The sequence below is a fragment of the Lontra canadensis genome, unplaced genomic scaffold (assembly GCF_010015895.1).
Source record: "Lontra canadensis isolate GAN:19392208 unplaced genomic scaffold, GSC_riverotter_1.0 scaffold125, whole genome shotgun sequence".
Taxonomy (NCBI): Eukaryota; Metazoa; Chordata; class Mammalia; order Carnivora; family Mustelidae; genus Lontra; species Lontra canadensis.
The window spans coordinates 5,467,107-5,485,416 of record NW_022631119.1 but is presented as its reverse complement, the minus strand read 5'-3'; the positions used below and the strand labels follow the sequence as shown (position 1 = coordinate 5,485,416).

Here is an 18,310-nt window from a genome sequence, read left to right as displayed (position 1 = left end):
GTGTGGGGTTTCTGGGTCCCGGGGAGCATGCATTTGCGATTTCTAAGCGTGATGTCTGAGAGTGTCCTCGCAGCCTTGTGTTTTCTAATGTTTGGATTTTTCCCGTCTGATCGGTGGGAAGTGGCACCTTCAGGTGGTGTTCACTGGCCCTTTTATCTGTATGCGTGAGTTCAAGCATCCTCTCCTACCTTCAAGGGCCACATAAGTTTCCCTTTCTGAACTGTCTGTTCATAACCTTGGATTATTTTTCTGTTGGGTAGTCAGTCTTCGTCTCATTTCTGAAAGCTCTTTATGTGTTAGGAAGCTTAGATGTGTGTAATGAGTAGCTCATATCTTTTCCCCCACTTTGTCCCTTTGGACCTCACTTTGAGAAACACTCCTTTGGCTTGTCTGGGGGGCGAGGATTCAGCTGACACTGTGGCAAACCCAGGAAAACGGTGCCATCCCGGAGAATCTTCAGCCATGACAGAAATATGCAGTACCTGTGGTGTCCGGGGGCGGGGGTGGGGTGGAACTGGGAGTCACAGTTGCCTGCTGAGCTTGTGAAATGTGAAATGGGGCTCGTGCAACCGAGAATTTTTATTTTTATTTAATCAGTTTAAACTTAAGTAGCCGCACATGGCTGGTGGCTTCCCTCTCAGATACCGTGTATCGAGTGGATACACAAAACAGTATTGTAAGATGTGTTTCCGTAGCCTGTAGTGTCATTGTCATTGCGTGGCTTCCCAGAGTTCAAGATGTGCCTGCCCCGCCGCAGGCAGCAGGGCTCCCTACCATCTCAGGCCAGCCGAAGTGCGAGTCGGCTGATAGCTGGGGACAGAAACCAGGGACTGCCAGTAAAAGCAAACGGAGACCAGTAGGTACCAGTAGGGCCTGGGTATTGGAAGGTGTTGGGTAGGAAGGGGACGGTGACGCCAGGAAAAGGGACCAGTGTATGCGAAGGCCTGGAGGTAAGGCAGATGGGTTGTCATCTCCAGGACCACAGAGGGTTCTTCGTCACCAAAGCATCAAGGGCCAGGGGCCTTGGGAGAGGGCCAGTGGAGGCCCTGCCGCCAGCAGGCTCAGCTGGGTCATGGACTCCAGATGGAGATCCCTCCAGGGCTTGGCAGGCCGGGAGTCAGTTGGAGTTTGTCACAAGGTCACTGAGGGATTCCGGGGGGTGGTAAACAGGAAGCCCTTGATTCAGCCATACCTGGTGCACAGTTTGCAAGCCTGGAAAAGGAGCAGTGGGGAGCTGGCAAAGCATTTGAGTAGGTAGGAGCCCCAGTCTGCCTTCCATTTGGGTGAGATTCTGTGCTCTTCAGCACGGGGAAGAATCCCTTTGCCGGGACTGTGGGGGCTAGACAGCCCCTGCCTTGCTCCTTTTCTTGGCATCTGCTGCTGCTGGAAAGAAATGTGCTGGGGCTGCTCTGAGGCCAGACTCCAGATTCCCGGCCTTAACCCTGGGGCAGGTGTGAGTTAGCAAAAGGAAGGACGCTCACTCGTGGCTGTCATCGCTGGCCTGCCTTAGCAGGCTCGAGCCTAAGGAGAGAGGCGCGGGCTGGGGGTGTTGTCTAGAGGCCGCAGCGGCCTGTTCCCTGGGCTCCTGGTAGCCTTTCCCGGGAGCCTCCCCTGGTGTCCCCCCACCACCCCAACACCCTTGTTTGAGATGTGCAGGAAAGTGGAGAGAAGAGTCGAAGAGACGACCATGCAGGTGCCCTGCACCTAGACTCAGCAGCCCCGCTTCTGCCGTGGTGGCCTCATCTAGCTTTGTTTGTGCTGAATTGTGTCCTTCTGATCACACTTCTGACACCTGGCTCCTTCACACGTCAGCAGGCCTCTGCTAGGAATGAGGACTTTCTCCTACAGAGTCATGATGCCGTTACCACTGCTGAGGGGACCGTTCGCAGGACTTGCGATCTCTCCATGTCCGTGTCTACTAGAATTTCCCTGGTTGTCCTCAAAGTGTTTTTCAAGCCAGGATTCCTTCAGGGTATTCGTGTGTCTTTGGCCTGTTAACCTCGTTCAGCCCTGTCTCTCACCCCCACCCCACGTCCCCGCTCGGGACAAGCCGACTAGTTGTCTTGTAGAATGTCTCACACTTGGGATGTGTTATCTTACTGCCTTTGCACCGTTTACTTTGTTCCTCTGTGCCTGTATTTCCTGTAAACCAGAAATTAGGGCCTGAGCAGGGTTGGCAGACAAGGGCCCAGCCTCCTGCTTTTGCAAAGAAAGTTTTATTGAAACACACCATGCCCGTTCATTTACAAATTGTCTGTGGCTGCTTTGTCCTATGATGGCAGAGTTGAATAGTTCTAACAGAGATTTTGTGACCTACCGAGCCTAAAATGTTCGTTCTTTGGCTCTTTCCAAGAGAAGTTTGGAGATGTTTGGTCTGAGTAGGTGTACTTAATAGTGTATTGGATTATTACGACCTTTCAATTAATCTTACCGTGACATTTCTCTGCTGAGAACTCTGAGTGGCTTTACTTCCACTGGGAGTAAACTCCAGAGTTTATGCGTATTCTTTTTATTTTTTTTTAAGATTTTACTTACTTGAGGGAGCAGGGAGAAAGCGTGCAGGTGGGGGGAGGAGCAGAAGGACAGGGACAGACTCTGCGCTGAGCGTGGACCCCGGTGTAGGGCTCCATCCCACGACCGTGAGCTGAGATCATGACCTGAGCTGAGATCAAAAGTCAGATGCTCAACCGACTGAGCCACCCAGGCACCATTTTTTTTTTTTTTTTTTTTAAGTAGGGTCCACACCCAGCATGGAGCCCAGTGCAGGGCTCAAACTCAGGACCCTGAGATCATGACCTGAGCTGAGATCAAGAGTTGGCCGCTTAACAGACTGAGCCACCCAAGGGCCCCACTTCATGCCATATTCTGCCCAGTGCTCTGTGATCTGGTCTCCTCTGCAGAATCATTTTCTATGGCTAGTTTCTTCACTGTAGCCACACTGGTCTCCTTGTAATTCCTTAAACATGCCAGACACTACCTCAGGCCGCAGTAGCGGCCCCACTGTGTCACTCGCACAGTGGAGCTCGGGCCCTTGGCTGCGGTGGGAGCACACACCTCTTTGTGCCTCAGTTTCCAATCAGAAATGTTCCTGCTGTGTCCAGTGTTGTTGAGTGTGGAAGGGGCTCCTGTCTGTGGAGCCCTTAGTTTTCTCCCAAGGAAGCAGTCGGCCCAGGCTGCCTGCATAGAATCGTGCTTGCTGGTGCCTTGTCTCTCCTCCGTCCCCTGGGCCACCTGGCACCCTTTGCCTGGAGGACGGCTATAGTCTCCTGATGCTTCCTCTCCCTGCTCCTGACCCGCACCCCACCGCAGCTGCAGACAGAACACAGAAATCAGATCCCGTCACCCTTTGCATGGACCCGTTACAGCTTCCTGGGCCATTCAGTTGAACACATCCATCCCTAACCCAGTGCCACACGGAGCCTGGCGTGTTCTGGGCCCGTCCTCCCTCCTCTCCTCGTCTCCTCTGTTCATCTCTGTCTGTCACCCCAGCCATGCAGGCGCCTGCGGGCCTTCTGCAGACACCCCAGGCTTCCCGGCTGCACCCTCAGTGCCAGAACACAGGCCTGGCACCCCGAGGGCGCTCGGGAAGTGTTTGCCAGCTGGCTGGGTGCCCCATGGCCCCTTCTGAGGTACTTGCTCCATGCCAGGCATTGCCCGAAGCACTCTGTGTCTCCTCCTCATTTCGTACGACCCTCGTCCCGGCTCTCCATGTCAGCCAACTGAGGCACAGGAAAGTCAGATGGCCTGGCATCACCACCAGGAAGGGGCAGACCTCGGATTCACGCCAGGCCATTGGCTCCAGAGTGTGCTTTTCAGCCCGTGTGTCATGTCCTGGTGCATGGAAGGCAGATGGAGGCCTGAGAAGCGAGGTCAGGTCCCTCAGGGCCCCAGGGCCCATCTGCAGTGCACTTGAGCTCTGGGCCCAGCTCCCTGCTCCCAGGCTGGTCTGCACTTGGCCTAGTGCTGCCCGGGGGAATGTGGCTCCTCCCAGTGAGCCTCCGGTGGCTCCACAGCCCACAGGAGGGATGAGATGGTCCCTGAAAGTACTCCGTCAATGGGGAAAGTGTTTTGAGTGCGGTGGGGGCTGGTGGGCTTGGGGCCTGCAGCTCTCGCTGGCTGGCTCTGTCATGGGCACCTGCTTGCATCCCTGGGCCCCGGTCTCCTCATCTGTAGAGCGAGCTGAGTGGCAGTGCCTGCTTGGGAGGGCTGTGGGCAGACTCCCAAGCTGAGGCGCGTAGAGCACCCGCGCAGCTTCTGGCTTCAGTGCGCTCTGCAAGCCGGTGGTGTTCCCCTTGCTCTGGTGGGGAAGGCCCTCTCGAAATGGTGGCCGGGGCCAGAACTCCCAACGGACAGCTTTCTGCGCCCCCCCATGCCCGGGCTCCACGGCACTGTGTGCCTTCTCCCTGAGCCTCCCTGCTTCAGCCCCCGGGCCGCATCTGGGAAGGGAGCTGTTACTCTCATCAGGGAACAGCAGCATGGTGCCAGAAGGAGTGCAAGGGCCCACTGTGAGTCTCAGCTTTGGCACCGTTGTGTGGGTGACCCCCACAAGTGATTCGACCTCTGTGTGTCTCAGTTTCCAATCAGAAATGCCCCCCTCTCTCCAGTGTCATTGAGTGTGGAAGGGGCTGGTATCTGTGGAGCCCTTAGTTTTCTCATCATGTCTCTGGGGAAGGAGGGTGGCCCCCCAGGGGCTCTCCTTTGAGGGCGGGAAGGCACAGCAGCCCCAGCTCTGGGTGGGAGCTCCCCTCTGCCCCAGACACCGTGTTGCAAACCCTTAAGGAGTAGCCTGGACAGAGGCCCTTGCTTTTTCTCTGGAATTCTGTGCTGCAACCTTGTAGTCTTGGTCCAGTTGGAACAGGAGAGGGGGCTTGTCTGGCGGTGGGAGAGCCCCTGTTACCCCTGAACAATCTCCTACATGTTTGTGGGTTCCTTGGCTCCTGGGGAACCTGGGCAGCGTGAGCCAAGGTGGAGGGCTTAGGTCCAGTCCTTGCCCGGCGTCTTGAATACCTTCCTGGAGTCAAACCCTTCCTGAGTACCGTGCTCCCTACACAGCAGCTCACCTGTGCCACGGTGTCCCTGGTCTGCCAGGGAGGGGAGAGCTTGTCCTCGGGGCAGAGCTGCTGCTTGAGCCCCAGCCCGCATGACTCCTCAGTGCCAGCTTTGCGGCCCAGAGAGGCCCCTTCAAGCTGCTGCTGGCGCTCCCGTGGTGTGGACAAGCCGTCATTTATTCATCCAGGCTTCTGTTGACGACTGTGTTCCTCTCCCTTATAAACAGAGCTGACGGCACACTCTGCGTCCTAGGCTTTAACTTGCTTTTTCGTGTGACAGCCCCTCTGGGTGCATATACGTCAGATACATAGGTATTCTGTTCTTTTTGATGTCTCTTAGGAGATTGGTGAGTTTTTTTTTCCTTTTCTTTTCTTGTTTGTTCTTTCTTTTTTAAAGTAGGCTCCGTGTCCAACATGGAGCCCAGTGCAGGGCTTGAACTCCCAACCCTGAGATCAAGACCTGGGCTAAAGAGTCAGATGCCTAACTAACTGGGCCACCCTGGTGCCCAAGTGATTTGTTTTGTCTTCAGTCTATGGTCTTACACCTGAAGTCAGCATAAAAATCTCTAGGAGGACAATGGCGATCCGGTAAAGCCTCTCATGGGATGTGCTCACCCCGCCCGTTACTGAAAAATAGGAACAGGAATGTGGGGGTAGGGATTTATACTGTACTGTGTCCCAAAGAGGTCATGGGTTAAAACAAGTTGAGAAATGGCAGCCTGAGGCTTTGGCTCAGAGAGGGAAGAGCCCAGTCCTGCCCTGCCTGCGTGTGTGCCAGGCCTCGGTGTCAGCTGTGTGTGTACTGGGCCTGTGTGTGCACCAGGTCTGGGGCCACTTGAACTTTGGCCTCCTTGCTTGCTTGTTCCCCAGGTACCTACTGAGTGTCCACTCGGGTGTCGCGTTATACCACAGACAGACAAAATCCCTGCCCTCGTGGGCCTGACATACATGGGTTATGGGGCCCCTGGACTCAGCCTGGGAAGGGCCGGTGTGCCAGCACCAGCGTCAGTATTGGCAGCATTTGTACATCTGTCTTATGAAGCAGCGTCTCCTGTGAGCAGGCCACTTTGAGACCTGGAGCTTCCAGATGTGAGCTGGGGCCTCTGGTGGCAGTGACTGCCCGGCTCAGCGAGCCATGGAGCGGAGCAAGAGCAGCCCTGCCCTTGGCTCTGGAAGGTCACGGGCCCTCTGTGATTCCAGCCACCAGGCTTGGAACACCCACTCTGCTTCTCTTGAATGGTGGGGTTTTCGTTTTGCTTTTTTTCCCCACCAGTCTGTGCCTCAGTTTCCCCATCTGTAACACAGAAGGAGGGACAAGTGTGCTCTAGGAGTGTTTGTGTTGGGGGGACAGTGGAATTAGACTCCCCCTTGCCCCTGGCTCCCAGATCCCCTCCCTGGAGGCAGCCAGGGCTCCGTGTCAAGCTTGCCCTTCCAGAGGGGTCCGCGCTGGGGTAAGCACACATGCCTGCGTGTGCATTGCTCTTATTCTTACTCCAGCAGCGTGACACGCCGCTCTGTTCCACACGTTCTTTTTTCCCTTAAGGTGTCTCAGGCCGTCCAGGTCTGCGTCTAGATCCTCTGAGCTGCCCAGTGTTCCTTACATAGAAGCTTCACACACATTCCCCGCACCTCCCGGCGCCCAGGGAGATCCAAGATGCCATCACCTGGAGGCACACCATTGTTTTCTCTAATACCATGCAAACGCGATACCCAGTTCAATTGAGATAGGCCACCAACTGTGAGGTGCCCCCGGATTCCAGTAGTGTCAGAACGCGAGGCGAGGTGCGCGTGGGACTGCTGGGTGGCACGGAGTGGCCGTAGTGCCCCTCAGGGTGTGAGGAGCTGGAGGCTGAGTGCAGCCCCCCAGGGTAGCCCCGGCTCCTTAGGCCACTTGCTCCCTGCGTGACCTTGGCCGGGGGCCTCCGTGCCTCGGGAGTGCGAGCACAGTTTCACCTCCTGCCTGGGGCGGGGCTGATTCTCAAAGAAGCGAGGCTGACTGGCCAGTCTCACTGAGGTTTATCTAAACTGCTGTGATTTGGAAAGTTGCCCGCTTGGGCTCTTTGAATTTTCTTATTCTTATTGTGCATTTTATTTTTCTCACCGTTCACGGGGCTGTTTCATAGACTTAAGCTGAGTCCATAGTGGGTCGAGCAGCCTAAAACTGTGTGGTGAGTCAAACCTGGGAGGGGCATGGAAAATGGAGTATCGTTCAGCCTCCTACTTTCTTTTTTGTGGCCTCTGGTTGCTTTTACTTCTTCCTCCTAGATCGCTTTTCCCTTTCTAGAGACAGAACAGTTTGCAAGTATCAAAAGAAAGCTATTTCCAAGCAAGTTCTAAATCGTGAGTGACAGAAATAGTTTATTCTTAAACAAGCTCCTTTTGGCTGGGACCTGCTTCCCTGTCTGCCACCTTCTGCTTCACGTCTCTGCCCCACTAGGAACCTCTGTCCCTGAGTCCTCCTGGCAGACAGCTCCCTCTGGGGAATCTTGCTGTATAAGATCTTCGGCTTTCTTTGGCTGATGAATTCTTCCTTTTACTCTTGGTTTGCTTTTACAAATCATCGCGCTTGTCATTTGTTCTGGAGGAGTCCCGAGGAGTGCTGTGGCTCAGGGTGGTGGTTTATTTTCAAGGGGCTGTGAAGAAAGGTGGTCTCCCTTCTTTGGTCATTGAATTACTGTTCACTTCAGGTGGCCCTCAGGCCAGGCCTCTCCTGGCACATAGATACAGTCTCTGTCCTCGTTCCACTCTTGCCCTCTCTTTACCCACTGCAGCCAGAGGATCTGCAAAATGTCAGTCCTGTCCGGTTGGCTCCCCCCCAGCTCAGACAGATCTTGCCAGAATGCTCAAAGGTGTTGGGTCATTTGCTCCCATTGGAGGGGGTAGGGCTCAGTCCTTCCTGCCCAGGCTCCCTGGGACTCATGGCTCTTGTGACCTGTCCCTTGCAGGGAAGAGTGGATGCGAGCCATTCAGATGGTCGCCAACAGCCTCAAGCAGCGGGGCCCAGGTGAGGACCCCATGGACTATAAGTGTGGCTCCCCCAGCGACCCTTCTGCGGCTGAGGAGATGGAAGTGGCAGTTAGCAAGGCCCGGGCCAAGGTGGTAAGTGCTGCAGGGGCAGGCAGCCTGTCTGGGAGCACCCCTCCCCCCACCAACACTGGCCCTGCCGCCCTTGGTTTCCTACAGAGCGCATAGGGACGCGGCTGGGACCCTCCGGGACTGCCCGTGGGATGGCTGATGCACGGGTGTAGGTTCCCCAGGGCTGCTCTTTGACCCTGGAGGGAGGGGCAGCCGCATCCTCAGAGACCTGTCTGCCCCCATGTTGGACCCTCCCCGGGGCCCCCTGCCTGGGAGAGCCCCGGTCTGAAGGCCACTTCAGAACAAAGAGTTGCTGCCCAGAGCCTCCCTTCCTGCTTATGCCCAAGCCTTTTGGCAACAGTGTCCTTTGATTTTTCTTTTCTCTTTGTTAAAATGTCCTCCCGTGGGCCATGTGCCAAGCACTGACTGCCCCACTCTCTCCCTCTCCTGGGCAGACCATGAATGACTTCGACTATCTCAAACTTCTGGGCAAGGGCACCTTTGGCAAAGTGATTCTGGTGCGAGAGAAGGCCAGCGGCCGGTACTATGCCATGAAGATCCTGCGGAAGGAAGTTATCATCGCCAAGGTGGGTGCCCCCGGGGCTGCTGCTGGCTGGCCACCTGCACCTTCAGGGAGCCTGAGGCCCACCTCACCCTGCCCTCCGGGCGCCCCGGGGACTAGGGTGGAGTGTCTGACTAGGCCTCACCCAGTGGGCGCTGTCAGGGCCTGAAGGCAGGTCTTCTGGCCACAGAATGGGCTGGTTGGAGGCCCTGCGGCAGGCGGCATGGCTCAGGGACTCTCCCTACGAGGCTGGACCAGAATGGAATTCTGTTCCTCTTTCTCTCCCTTTAAAGTTTTTAAAAGGGAAAGTTCCTGACATACACCAAGTGTTTAAGAGAAAAGTACAGTGGATTCCCATGTAGCTGATATCCACCTTCAGTGGTTGTCAGTGTCTGGCCCATCTTGTTTCATTAGTCTGCCTCCCCCTTTGTTTGCCCTGGAGTATCTTAAGGCACGTTCTAGACATCGTATAATTTCACCCATAGATACTTTAAGGTTTTATTTATTTATTTTTGAGAGAGAGCGCGAGCGAGCAAGAGAGCAAGCGAGCACACAAGCTGGGGGTTGGGGGGCAGAGGGAGAGGGAGAAGCAGGCTCCCCGCTGAACAGGAAGCCCGATGCGGGGCTCGATCCCAGAACCCGGGGATCAGGACCTGAGCCAAAGGCAGCTGCTTCACTAACTGAGCTCCCCAGGCGCCCCAAACCCATATATACTTAGATTCAGATCTTTAACAGCTAAAGATTTTTGAAGCCTTTAATGGAGCTGTGGTCTCCTCCAGCAAAGCTGCCTGTCCCCCCGAGTCAGGCTTCCTCAGCCTCAGCACTGTCGGTCTTCAGGGCCAGATCGTTCTCTACAGCGGGGCTGTTCGGTGCACGCAGGAGGAGTAGCTGCACCCTGGCCTTTGCCCCTAGAGCCACTAGCACCAAGTTGTGACCGTCAAGAATGTCGTCAGACATCATCATCGCGTGTCCCCTGGGGATGGACTCAGCCCCGGGAAGAGCCGGTGTCCCCCGTGCTACAGGCGGTATAGGATTTTCAGCAGATACCACACTTGAGCCCGTATTCAAGTGGCCTGCAGGGCCTGTGAAGCCTGTGCCAGGCCCACCCCTATGTGTCTGATTCGGTGGGTCTGGGAGGGGCCTGAGAATTTGCATTTCTCCAAGTTCCTGGGCCACATGATGCCGCCAGTGTGGGGATGCACCAGGAACTGCTGCTCGCCCGGGTAGAGCCCCGATCAGCTCTTCTTTGTTCAGCAGCAACACTTGCAGGGGTGATTCCCATTGCCTGCGGGGTCACCTTCAGGATCTTACAGGGACGGCTTCTCCCTCCTTAGAGACGCTAAACTTGCCCGGTGGGTTCCGCAGGTGACAGCTTGAGCCCTCTGTCATAAAGTCCCCATCGACTTCTTCCCTCGTCGCTTTGAAAGTGAACCACTGATGGGCCTTGTCTGGGGCATTTTTCTTTCTTCTTTTTTTTAAAAAGATATATTTATTTATTTGAGAGAGAAAGCAGGAGTGGGGGGAGGGGCAGAGGAAGAGAATCTTCAAGCAGACTGAGGACAAAGCCCCACAGGGGCTCAGTCTCCGTCTCACAGCCCGTGAGGTCATGATCTGAGCCGAAACCAAGAGTCAGACGCTTAACCCACTGAGCCAAGTGGGGCCGTAATTTCATTCTAGTTTGCAGATGGTACTCTGCCTTTCTCTGTGGAGCGGCTAGGAATGGAAGTGCATTTCCCCGAAATACTGCACCCCCATCCCTGAGCTGGGGCCGGGGGCAGGTGTGTGTTGCCCGCCAGCCCCTCACCCAGCCTCTGTCTGCAGGATGAAGTCGCCCACACGGTCACAGAGAGCCGGGTCCTACAGAACACCAGACACCCGTTCCTCACCGTGAGTGCTGCTTCCCTCTCAGTCAGGGCCTGGCCTCCCTGTGTGCCATGAGAGACCTGCTTCCAATGGGGCTCAGGAAAAGAGCCCAACCCTGCCACCTTGAAGCATGGATTTCGTGTCAGCCAGGTGGCCAGGGCCAGATGGTGTTGGGCTCCCCAAATGGCCTGAACCAAACCCCAGGTTTGGCAGCTTCTTCACAGATGGTGGCTTCATAGCAGTGTTTCGGCTGACTGATGATACCACATTACAAGATGGTTCCAGGAGAGCTGCTGTTCATGAGTTAGAGGCTTTTAGCCCAGCTGGTCAGAGTGGGAACATTGTTTTTTTGTTTCTTTGTTTAAATATAGTCCTAGAAGGAGATGTATTCTTGTGCTGCTGTCAGCTTAGTCTGAGGAGACACCTCTGTGGGCTACAGTCTCCATCAAGGCCAGCAGCCATCAGTTAAATGGACCAGGTGGAAGATGGCTTATGAGATGGGTCATTTCCTTAGCTTAGCTGCTGTCCAGGTGTCGTTTTAAGCCATGGCACTTGTTCAAATGAAATTCTATGAGGTACTTTGATGTAGCAGAGAGAGAATAGAAGACTTGTCACGAGCAGAGGGGTCACTCGGGTTCTTTGAGGAACTTTCTGTAGGGCTCCTTAGAGCATAGTGAGAGCTGCTGTTTATTGGGCAGATCACTTGTGCATCCTTATCTTTGGGGTTGGCTCTCAAGCCACTGCTGACTCCCAGCCAGCAAACCTGTGTGTGCGCGTGTGCATGCAACACACCTGACTGTGGAGAGAGGTGAAACAGTTCTCGGTTGCTCAGAACTGAATGTCTCCCTGGCTGCGCCTCTCAGAAGTTTTGTTGAAGGCTGAAGACAGCATCCTTCAGCCCAGTAGCCCTTTCCCTGCTCTCAGGGCCAAAAGCTCACTCATGTACCCCAAGGCAAAGCTGAAGTTTGAGCCCCGGCTACAAGGGTTGGTGGGGAGGTGTGCATGCGGAATCAGCAGAGAGCCTACCTCCTTCCCACCTCCCTCTCCGCTGTCTTCCTGCCCCACAGGCCCTGAAGTACGCCTTCCAGACCCATGACCGCTTGTGTTTCGTGATGGAGTACGCCAATGGTGGTGAGGTGAGCAGCAGGCCCCCCGCCAACCTCCCATGTCTCCTTCCCAAGCGTCAGGGCAGGGGAGGGGAGCCATGAGTGAGACAGTGGGGGTGGCAGGGACCTTGCTGGATGTCACCGCCCAACCCTTGAGGCAGACATTATCACCTCCATTTCACAGACGGGGAAACTGAGGCCCAGAGAGGTTAAGTGGCTTGCCCAAGTTCATCCAGCTAGTGAGTTGGGGGTAGGGTGCACACGCAGGTGCTGAGAGGTGTGGAGGGCTGTGGGGTGGGTGGCCAGCGTGCTCTGGACTGCATCCTGTAAGGTGGCAAGGAAAATGTGTGGGGAGGGGGTCACGCAGGCCGGTCCGTGCTCTCCTGCTGGGAAGAGGCCGCCACTCGTCTTACTGGGCTGTCACCTGCTCCTCATCCCTCATAGCCTTCTCCCTGCGCACAGGTGTCACCCGCTGGCTCCTGACAGTGGGCTTCATCTGTCCCATTGTTCTCATGGCTTATTGTCCCTTGCTAGTGACTTGTGTTCCTGCGCGTTCTTGCCCACTGCCCCGTTTCCCCATCCCCTCACTCTGTCCCTCCTGACTCTCCCCTTGATGCTTCTTGACTGTCCTTCGCTCTTCATGCCCCGCTCCGTGTTTTCCTCATGGTGAGCTCGTCCCTGCTCACCATCTCTCACTTGGTTCCTCCTGCTGTCACTTGCAGTTTCGGGGAGTAGGTGTCGCCATGGCACTGGGCTGGAGGTTGGGGGCCAGTGGGCAGCATCCTGGGTTTCGCTCCTCTGGGCCAACGTATGACCTCCTGCCCCTCCTCCCTGCTGCAGCTGTTTTTCCACCTGTCCCGGGAGCGCGTCTTCACGGAGGAGCGGGCTCGCTTCTACGGCGCAGAGATCGTCTCTGCCCTCGAGTATCTGCACTCGAGGGACGTGGTATACCGTGACATCAAGGTGAGCGTGCACCTGTCTCCAGGCCCATGGCACCTGCGGAGCTCACACCAGGGAGGCTGGCCCCAGGCCCTCAGCCCCGGACCTCCTCCTCTGTGGAGGGTCTATCTACCTTCGTGTTCCCGAGTCCACCTTGCCGTGGGATGCCGACCCGCCTGCCTCAGCGGCTCTGGGGGCCCTTTGGGACCCCTGGTGAACACACACCTCCATGCAGGGAGTGGGGGGCTGGGGAGGGGCGGGCGTATTCATCCAAGCACCGTAGGAGATGGTTCGGCAGAATCCACCAGCGCCGACTATCCGCATGCCCTGTGAGCCAGCCATTCCGCCCTGGGGTTGTGCACGTCCGGAGCATGTCCCTGTGTCCCCCTCAGAGCCTGGGTACACACACGCTGCTGGCACACAGTTCACCGCAGCCCCAGGTTGGAAGCAGCCCCATGGTCCGCTGTCCGGGACTGGCTGGAAGGCTCTGCACAGCCGGTACCGAGTGAACTGCGGCCCCGCGGCCATGCACGTGCACCTCCCAGGCTCGTGTGGAGTGGAAGCCAGGAGACCACATGTTACAGGGGCGTCCTTAGGTGGGGAAACTATGAAGAAGAGCGGAGGACTAGAGTTTGTCTTCAGTTGCGAGGATGGTTCATAACAAGGAAGGGGTACGTGGGGGGCCGGTTCTGGGGTCTGGGATGGTCTCTTGACCTGGTGGAGCTTCCACACAGGCCCGTTAAATTGCCCATTTGTGTTAAGTTTAGTTAAAAGTGGAGGAAGAAGGACATCTGGCTGGCTCAGTGGGCAGAGCATGCGTCTCCTGATCTTGGGGTCGGGAGTTTAAGCCCCATATTGGGCCTAGAGCTTACTTTAAAAAAAAAAAAAGATGCAGGAAGAAAGCTAGTGTTGCTCACATGCCAGTCCGGGAAGCTGTAGCCCATGGTGGGGGCTGTAGGTAGGCAGGGCCTGTCTCCCATCTTTCTCTACCTTGGCTTTTTTTCCAGCTGCCCTGGGCGTGGACTCCCTCTGAGCCGCAAGGGCTTAACGTTTTGCTGGGGGTATGCCCCGTGGTCAGTCTGGAGCCCCGGCCATGACAGCTATCACCCCAGGCCAGAGCCTTCCTGGGGCCTGTGGGGTTCCGGGGGATGCAAAGCTTTGGGAAGACATGACCCTGATATGTTGACTTTTCCTTTTCCTGCAGCTGGAAAACCTCATGCTGGACAAAGATGGCCACATCAAGATCACGGACTTCGGCTTATGCAAAGAAGGCATCAGTGACGGGGCCACCATGAAAACCTTCTGTGGGACGCCCGAGTACCTGGCACCTGAGGTGCCTGGGGCTGGAGGTCCCCGGGCGGGTGAGGCCGAGGGAGGAGGGGCCCTCAGACCTGTGTGGTTTCCCTAGCTCAGACCCTGTGAGGACAGGTTCCCTTTCCTTGGACGGCCCCCCTTGGGTCCCTGTGAGCCCAGTGGCCCCAGGGCCATGGACCTGGCCCCTCATTGCCCCTCCCTGCCCAGGTGCTGGAGGACAACGACTACGGCCGCGCGGTGGACTGGTGGGGGCTGGGCGTGGTCATGTACGAGATGATGTGTGGCCGCCTGCCCTTCTACAACCAGGACCACGAGCGCCTCTTCGAGCTCATCCTCATGGAAGAGATCCGCTTCCCACGCACGCTCAGCCCCGAGGCCAAGTCCTTGCTTGCTGGGCTGCTTAAGAAGGACCCCAAGCAGAGGTGAGGGCTGGAGTCTGTCCTGCCCAGCCCAGGGCCACCTGCTGCCACTGTCCCCTCGGCCTGAAGGGGGCTGAGTCACGGGCGCATGCCTGCGTATCGTCCCTGATGCAGGCCCCTAGAGAGGACGCTCTTGGGGCCAGGCTTGTCCTTAGTGCTATGCCCGCGCTGTCTTGTTCTTGGGGGACGCTCAGAGACAGGGCAGCCCCGAGCCTGGCTGAGGGTGGCCAAGCCCGCCCTCCTGGCTCCTCTTCTGGACTCGGAGACCAGGTTGCAGGCTCCCTGGCTCTGACCTTGGGCCCGTGAGCCCCCACCCCCACCCCCAAGCCATGGTTTCCTCCTCTGCCATGTGGTCTGTGGCCGGGACAGATCCATTAAAGTTGTTCAGGGCCTGCACCGAAAGCCTCTCTCGCAGAAGCCGAGGGCCCGGGAGGCGGGTGCTCATGGCCGTCTCTGCCCAGGCTCGGCGGGGGGCCCAGCGACGCCAGGGAGGTCATGGAGCACAGGTTCTTCGTCAGCGTCAGCTGGCAGGACGTGGTGCAGAAGAAGGTGAGCCCTGCCATTCGCCGGCTCCCGCTCAAGGGTGGCCTTGGCCAGGTCTCCTGACCCCAGGGTCCTGAGTCTGGGCTCCTTTCCTCCACAGCTTCTGCCACCCTTCAAACCTCAGGTCACCTCTGAGGTTGACACGAGGTACTTTGACGATGAGTTTACCGCCCAGTCCATCACAATCACGCCCCCGGACCGCTGTGAGTGTCTGGCCCTCCCTTGCGGGGCCTGGCTGGGTGTGCAGGGATGGGGCCTGCCCTTGACCTGTTCCGGGGAGGAAGCTCATGGGCCCCGCGCCATGTCCGGGCAGTTTGGCTGCAATTTGCTCACAGGGCTTTCTGCCACTGGGCTCGGCACCTTTGGACCCAGTGAGGGTCACCGGGAGCCATCAGCCACGGCACGTTCCGGAGCTCGGGTGGCACACAGGAAGCCATCAGGGCCAGGATGGCACAGTCACAGCTGTCTTTTCAAATTGCCCAGGTCTTTGGGGCCTGATTGGTGCATTGCCTCTGCTCCTGTTTGAGTTCTTGCTGTCACTCAGCCATTGCTGGGCTGTGCTGGGGATCCTCCAGTGACTGAGACAACCCTGGCCCTGCCTTGAGGGAGCTTCGGGCCAGGTGGGGGCGACAGCCCAGAGTGTTCAGGTCTAAGGTGTAGGAGGCCAGGGACTGGGGGACCCAGAGGAAATGCCTGACTTGGCCTGCGAGTCAGGGCAGGTGGCTTCCTGGAGGAGGAGACGTGGCAGCTGAGCAGAAGGAATGGCATGAGGGAATGGAGTCCAGGAGTGGGAGTGTTGCAGAGGCCAGCGCGTCTGGGGGTTGGAGGGGGGCGGGGGCCAGAGCAAGAGGATCTTGGGGGCTTCTGGGAGGAGCAGGGACTTGCTGTGTGGGGAGGCAGGAAAGGTTTGGTGCAAGAAGGGGCAGGGCTGCCTCTGGGCTTTACAGAGTTCCTCTGGCTCTGCATGGAGGCTGGACTGGCAGGGCGGCAGGGGCAGCTGGTGCGGGGGCGGGGGGGTCTGGGCTAGACCAGAGTGGGGCGCCAGAGGGGAGAGTGAAGTTGGCAGAGGGAGCAACCTGTGGGGCCTGTGGGCCCAGGCTCTGGTGTGGGGGGACCTCTGTTAGGGGGAGTCGCTAGGTCTTCCCTGTCCTGTTCTTGCGGATGGCCTGCCAGTCGGGGGTTCATGCTACCCGTATTCCTTCCTGAGGCCGGGCCCCCTTGCCCACCCCCAGGAGTGCACTTGGGGTGCTGGGTCCTCCACAGGCTGGTTCTTCCCAATCCACCTCCACCTGCTCCCCACAGATGACAGCCTGGGCTCCCTCGAACTGGACCAGCGGACCCACTTTCCCCAGTTCTCCTACTCGGCCAGCATCCGCGAGTGAGCAGAGCCGCCCACCGCCGCTGACGCTGCTGCAGGACACTCGACCGGCTGCCATCACCGCCCTGGGGGCTTGTCTCTTTGTTTTTAAACTTTTTATTTTGCCTTTTTTTGTTTGCATCCCCATCCCTCACCTGCTCACCCCCATTTCCAGTTTTTTCAGCCCTCTGCCAAACTGACCTCGGCGGTCCTGGTGGCCCTGCCTCCAGGATCCTGTCCTGTCCTCACCTTGGTGCCCAGACCAGGATTTGGGAGACTCCACTGGCCGCCCCAGGACCAGGGCTTCGGGCAGTTGGAGAGATTCCGGTTTTTAATCAACACAAGCCCCAGCATAGGGCACCACGTGGAGCTGCGGGTCCTGCCCGGATTTCTGGCCAGATGCCTGCAGCCAACCTGTCCCTGCGCCGCTGCCCCGGTCAGAGGCTGCCTTCCTATGGGACACCTCGTGGGACACAACGCCCTGCGGACAGTGCCCTGGTGCTGTTGGGCTCAGCGCGGCCTGGTGCGGGCGGTCCGGCCCCTTCCCCCACAGGGGCAGCAAAGCAATAATGTCCAGGGACAGGCGGGAGGGTCCTTTGGAAACTGTGGGGTTGGGGGTTTGGGAATCCCTCCTGTAGATGGGGCCCAGTCTACCCCAGGGGGCACGAGGAAGGCCCCGGGGATGGGCACTGCCTCCTTGCCCTGACTTCCCCAGCTTCCCAAGCTGCTCTCCTGACCCTGTGGATGAGGAGGGAGGGACATTTAGGGATGAGCCTCCCCACCACCCAGTCCTGTGCCTTACCAGGGCTTCCTTCCGGCTGGCCTTAACTCCTGCTGGGCCCCGGGCCCTGCCCCAGCCCTTGCCAAGGATGGGGGCTGGGATCACCCCCTTCTGGCTGCCGGGGGTGGAGGGTGCCAGCTCCAGCTGTTACACATCTCACACCAAGACAGTATTGGGCCCCGTGGACTAGGGTCAAAGAGGGGGTGGGAGTGGGGTTCTCTGGTACGTACTGGGGGGACGGCCTCTGAGCATGGGAGGCTCCAGAGCCCCTCCCTCCCTCCCCTCCCTGGGCCCCACGTTCTGCAGCCTTAAGGTGAATGTGTGTCACTGCTGTGGGCTCGTGTGTGCGTGCGTCAGCCTGTGTCTGGATGGCCCCATGCATCTGGGACTTGGGTGCACATGGGGGTGTGTGTGCATGTGTGTTCGGTATGTGCGTGTGAGGGCAAGCGTGTCCCGGCCTTGAGTGCGTGCGTGTGTGTGTGTGTGTGTGTGTGTGTGTGTGTGTGCATGCTTGGGCCCTGTCCTCAGCCCTAGCATTTCATCCCATAGGGGAGGGGTGCTGGCCTGGTGGGGGAGCCACACCTGGGGTCCATTTGCTACCCAGCCTCCCTCCCCCCTAACATCTCTGGGTGTGTGGAATTTAGCAGTGGCTTTGATCTCCTTGCCCCACCTCCTGTACTAGGTAGTTCAGAGAGAGACATCCTAGGGTGGGGTGAGGGTTGGTTTGGGTGGGTGGGGGGTCTTTTTCCTTTCTGTGTGTGTATGTCATTTATCTGACAATTCTCTGTCCTCCCCACTGGCCTTCCCCATTCCTCCCATTTGTACGGTACAAGCAATAAAGACACTCGTTTCAGACCGGGGCCCACCGCCCTGGGCCCTTCCTTGCCTTCGGAGCCTGGCCCCGGCTGACCCGCTCCCGGGTCCTGGGCACCTGGAGCCACACTTGTCCTCTGGCCATCGGGTTGGGCGCCCCTGCGGCGGGAGCTGCTGAGGGACTTGAGACACTTCCTGGGGCATGCGGGTGTGGCAGGCCGAGACCTGGAGACCAGGTCTTCAGAAGCTGCCTGAGTGGAAAGGGGGAGCACGAGGGTGGGGTGGTCGGGTTGGTGGCTCTGAACGAGGAGGGTGCTCGAGGCACCACTGAGCCCTGGAAGCAAGCGTGAGGGAGTGGGTTCTCTGCGGGGGCCCTTGGGCCCTGGTGCTGGGCACTGCCTGCATATCCTCTTCTCCCCACTTAGGTTATACCAGGGAGCCTTAAGGCCCCCAAATTCCAGCACAGTCCTTGGTGTGTGAACTGGAGTCG

The 18,310-nt window shown here is 57.8% G+C and overlaps 1 protein-coding gene across 3 annotated transcripts in view; it reads left to right on the top strand.

Moving 5' to 3' along the window:
* AKT2 (AKT serine/threonine kinase 2) overlaps positions 1 to 17,874 on the top strand; it is a 47,752-nt gene extending 29,878 nt beyond the window's left edge. For 2 of the 3 annotated variants that reach the window (XM_032841964.1, XM_032841965.1), the window contains 9 exons: positions 7,994 to 8,147; positions 8,579 to 8,710; positions 10,507 to 10,572; positions 11,616 to 11,684; positions 12,495 to 12,617; positions 13,798 to 13,926; positions 14,115 to 14,329; positions 14,970 to 15,072; positions 16,172 to 17,874. In XM_032841964.1, coding sequence (XP_032697855.1) covers positions 7,994 to 8,147; positions 8,579 to 8,710; positions 10,507 to 10,572; positions 11,616 to 11,684; positions 12,495 to 12,617; positions 13,798 to 13,926; positions 14,115 to 14,329; positions 14,970 to 15,072; positions 16,172 to 16,426 — 1,246 coding nt within the window. In that variant the 3' untranslated portion in view covers positions 16,427 to 17,874. Of the gene's footprint in view, positions 1 to 7,993; positions 8,148 to 8,578; positions 8,711 to 10,506; positions 10,573 to 11,615; positions 11,685 to 12,494; positions 12,618 to 13,797; positions 13,927 to 14,114; positions 14,330 to 14,787; positions 14,876 to 14,969; positions 15,073 to 16,171 lie in introns of all 3 variants that reach the window. The other variant, XM_032841966.1, reaches the window with a different exon arrangement.
* Positions 17,875 to 18,310: the final 436 nt, after the last annotated feature.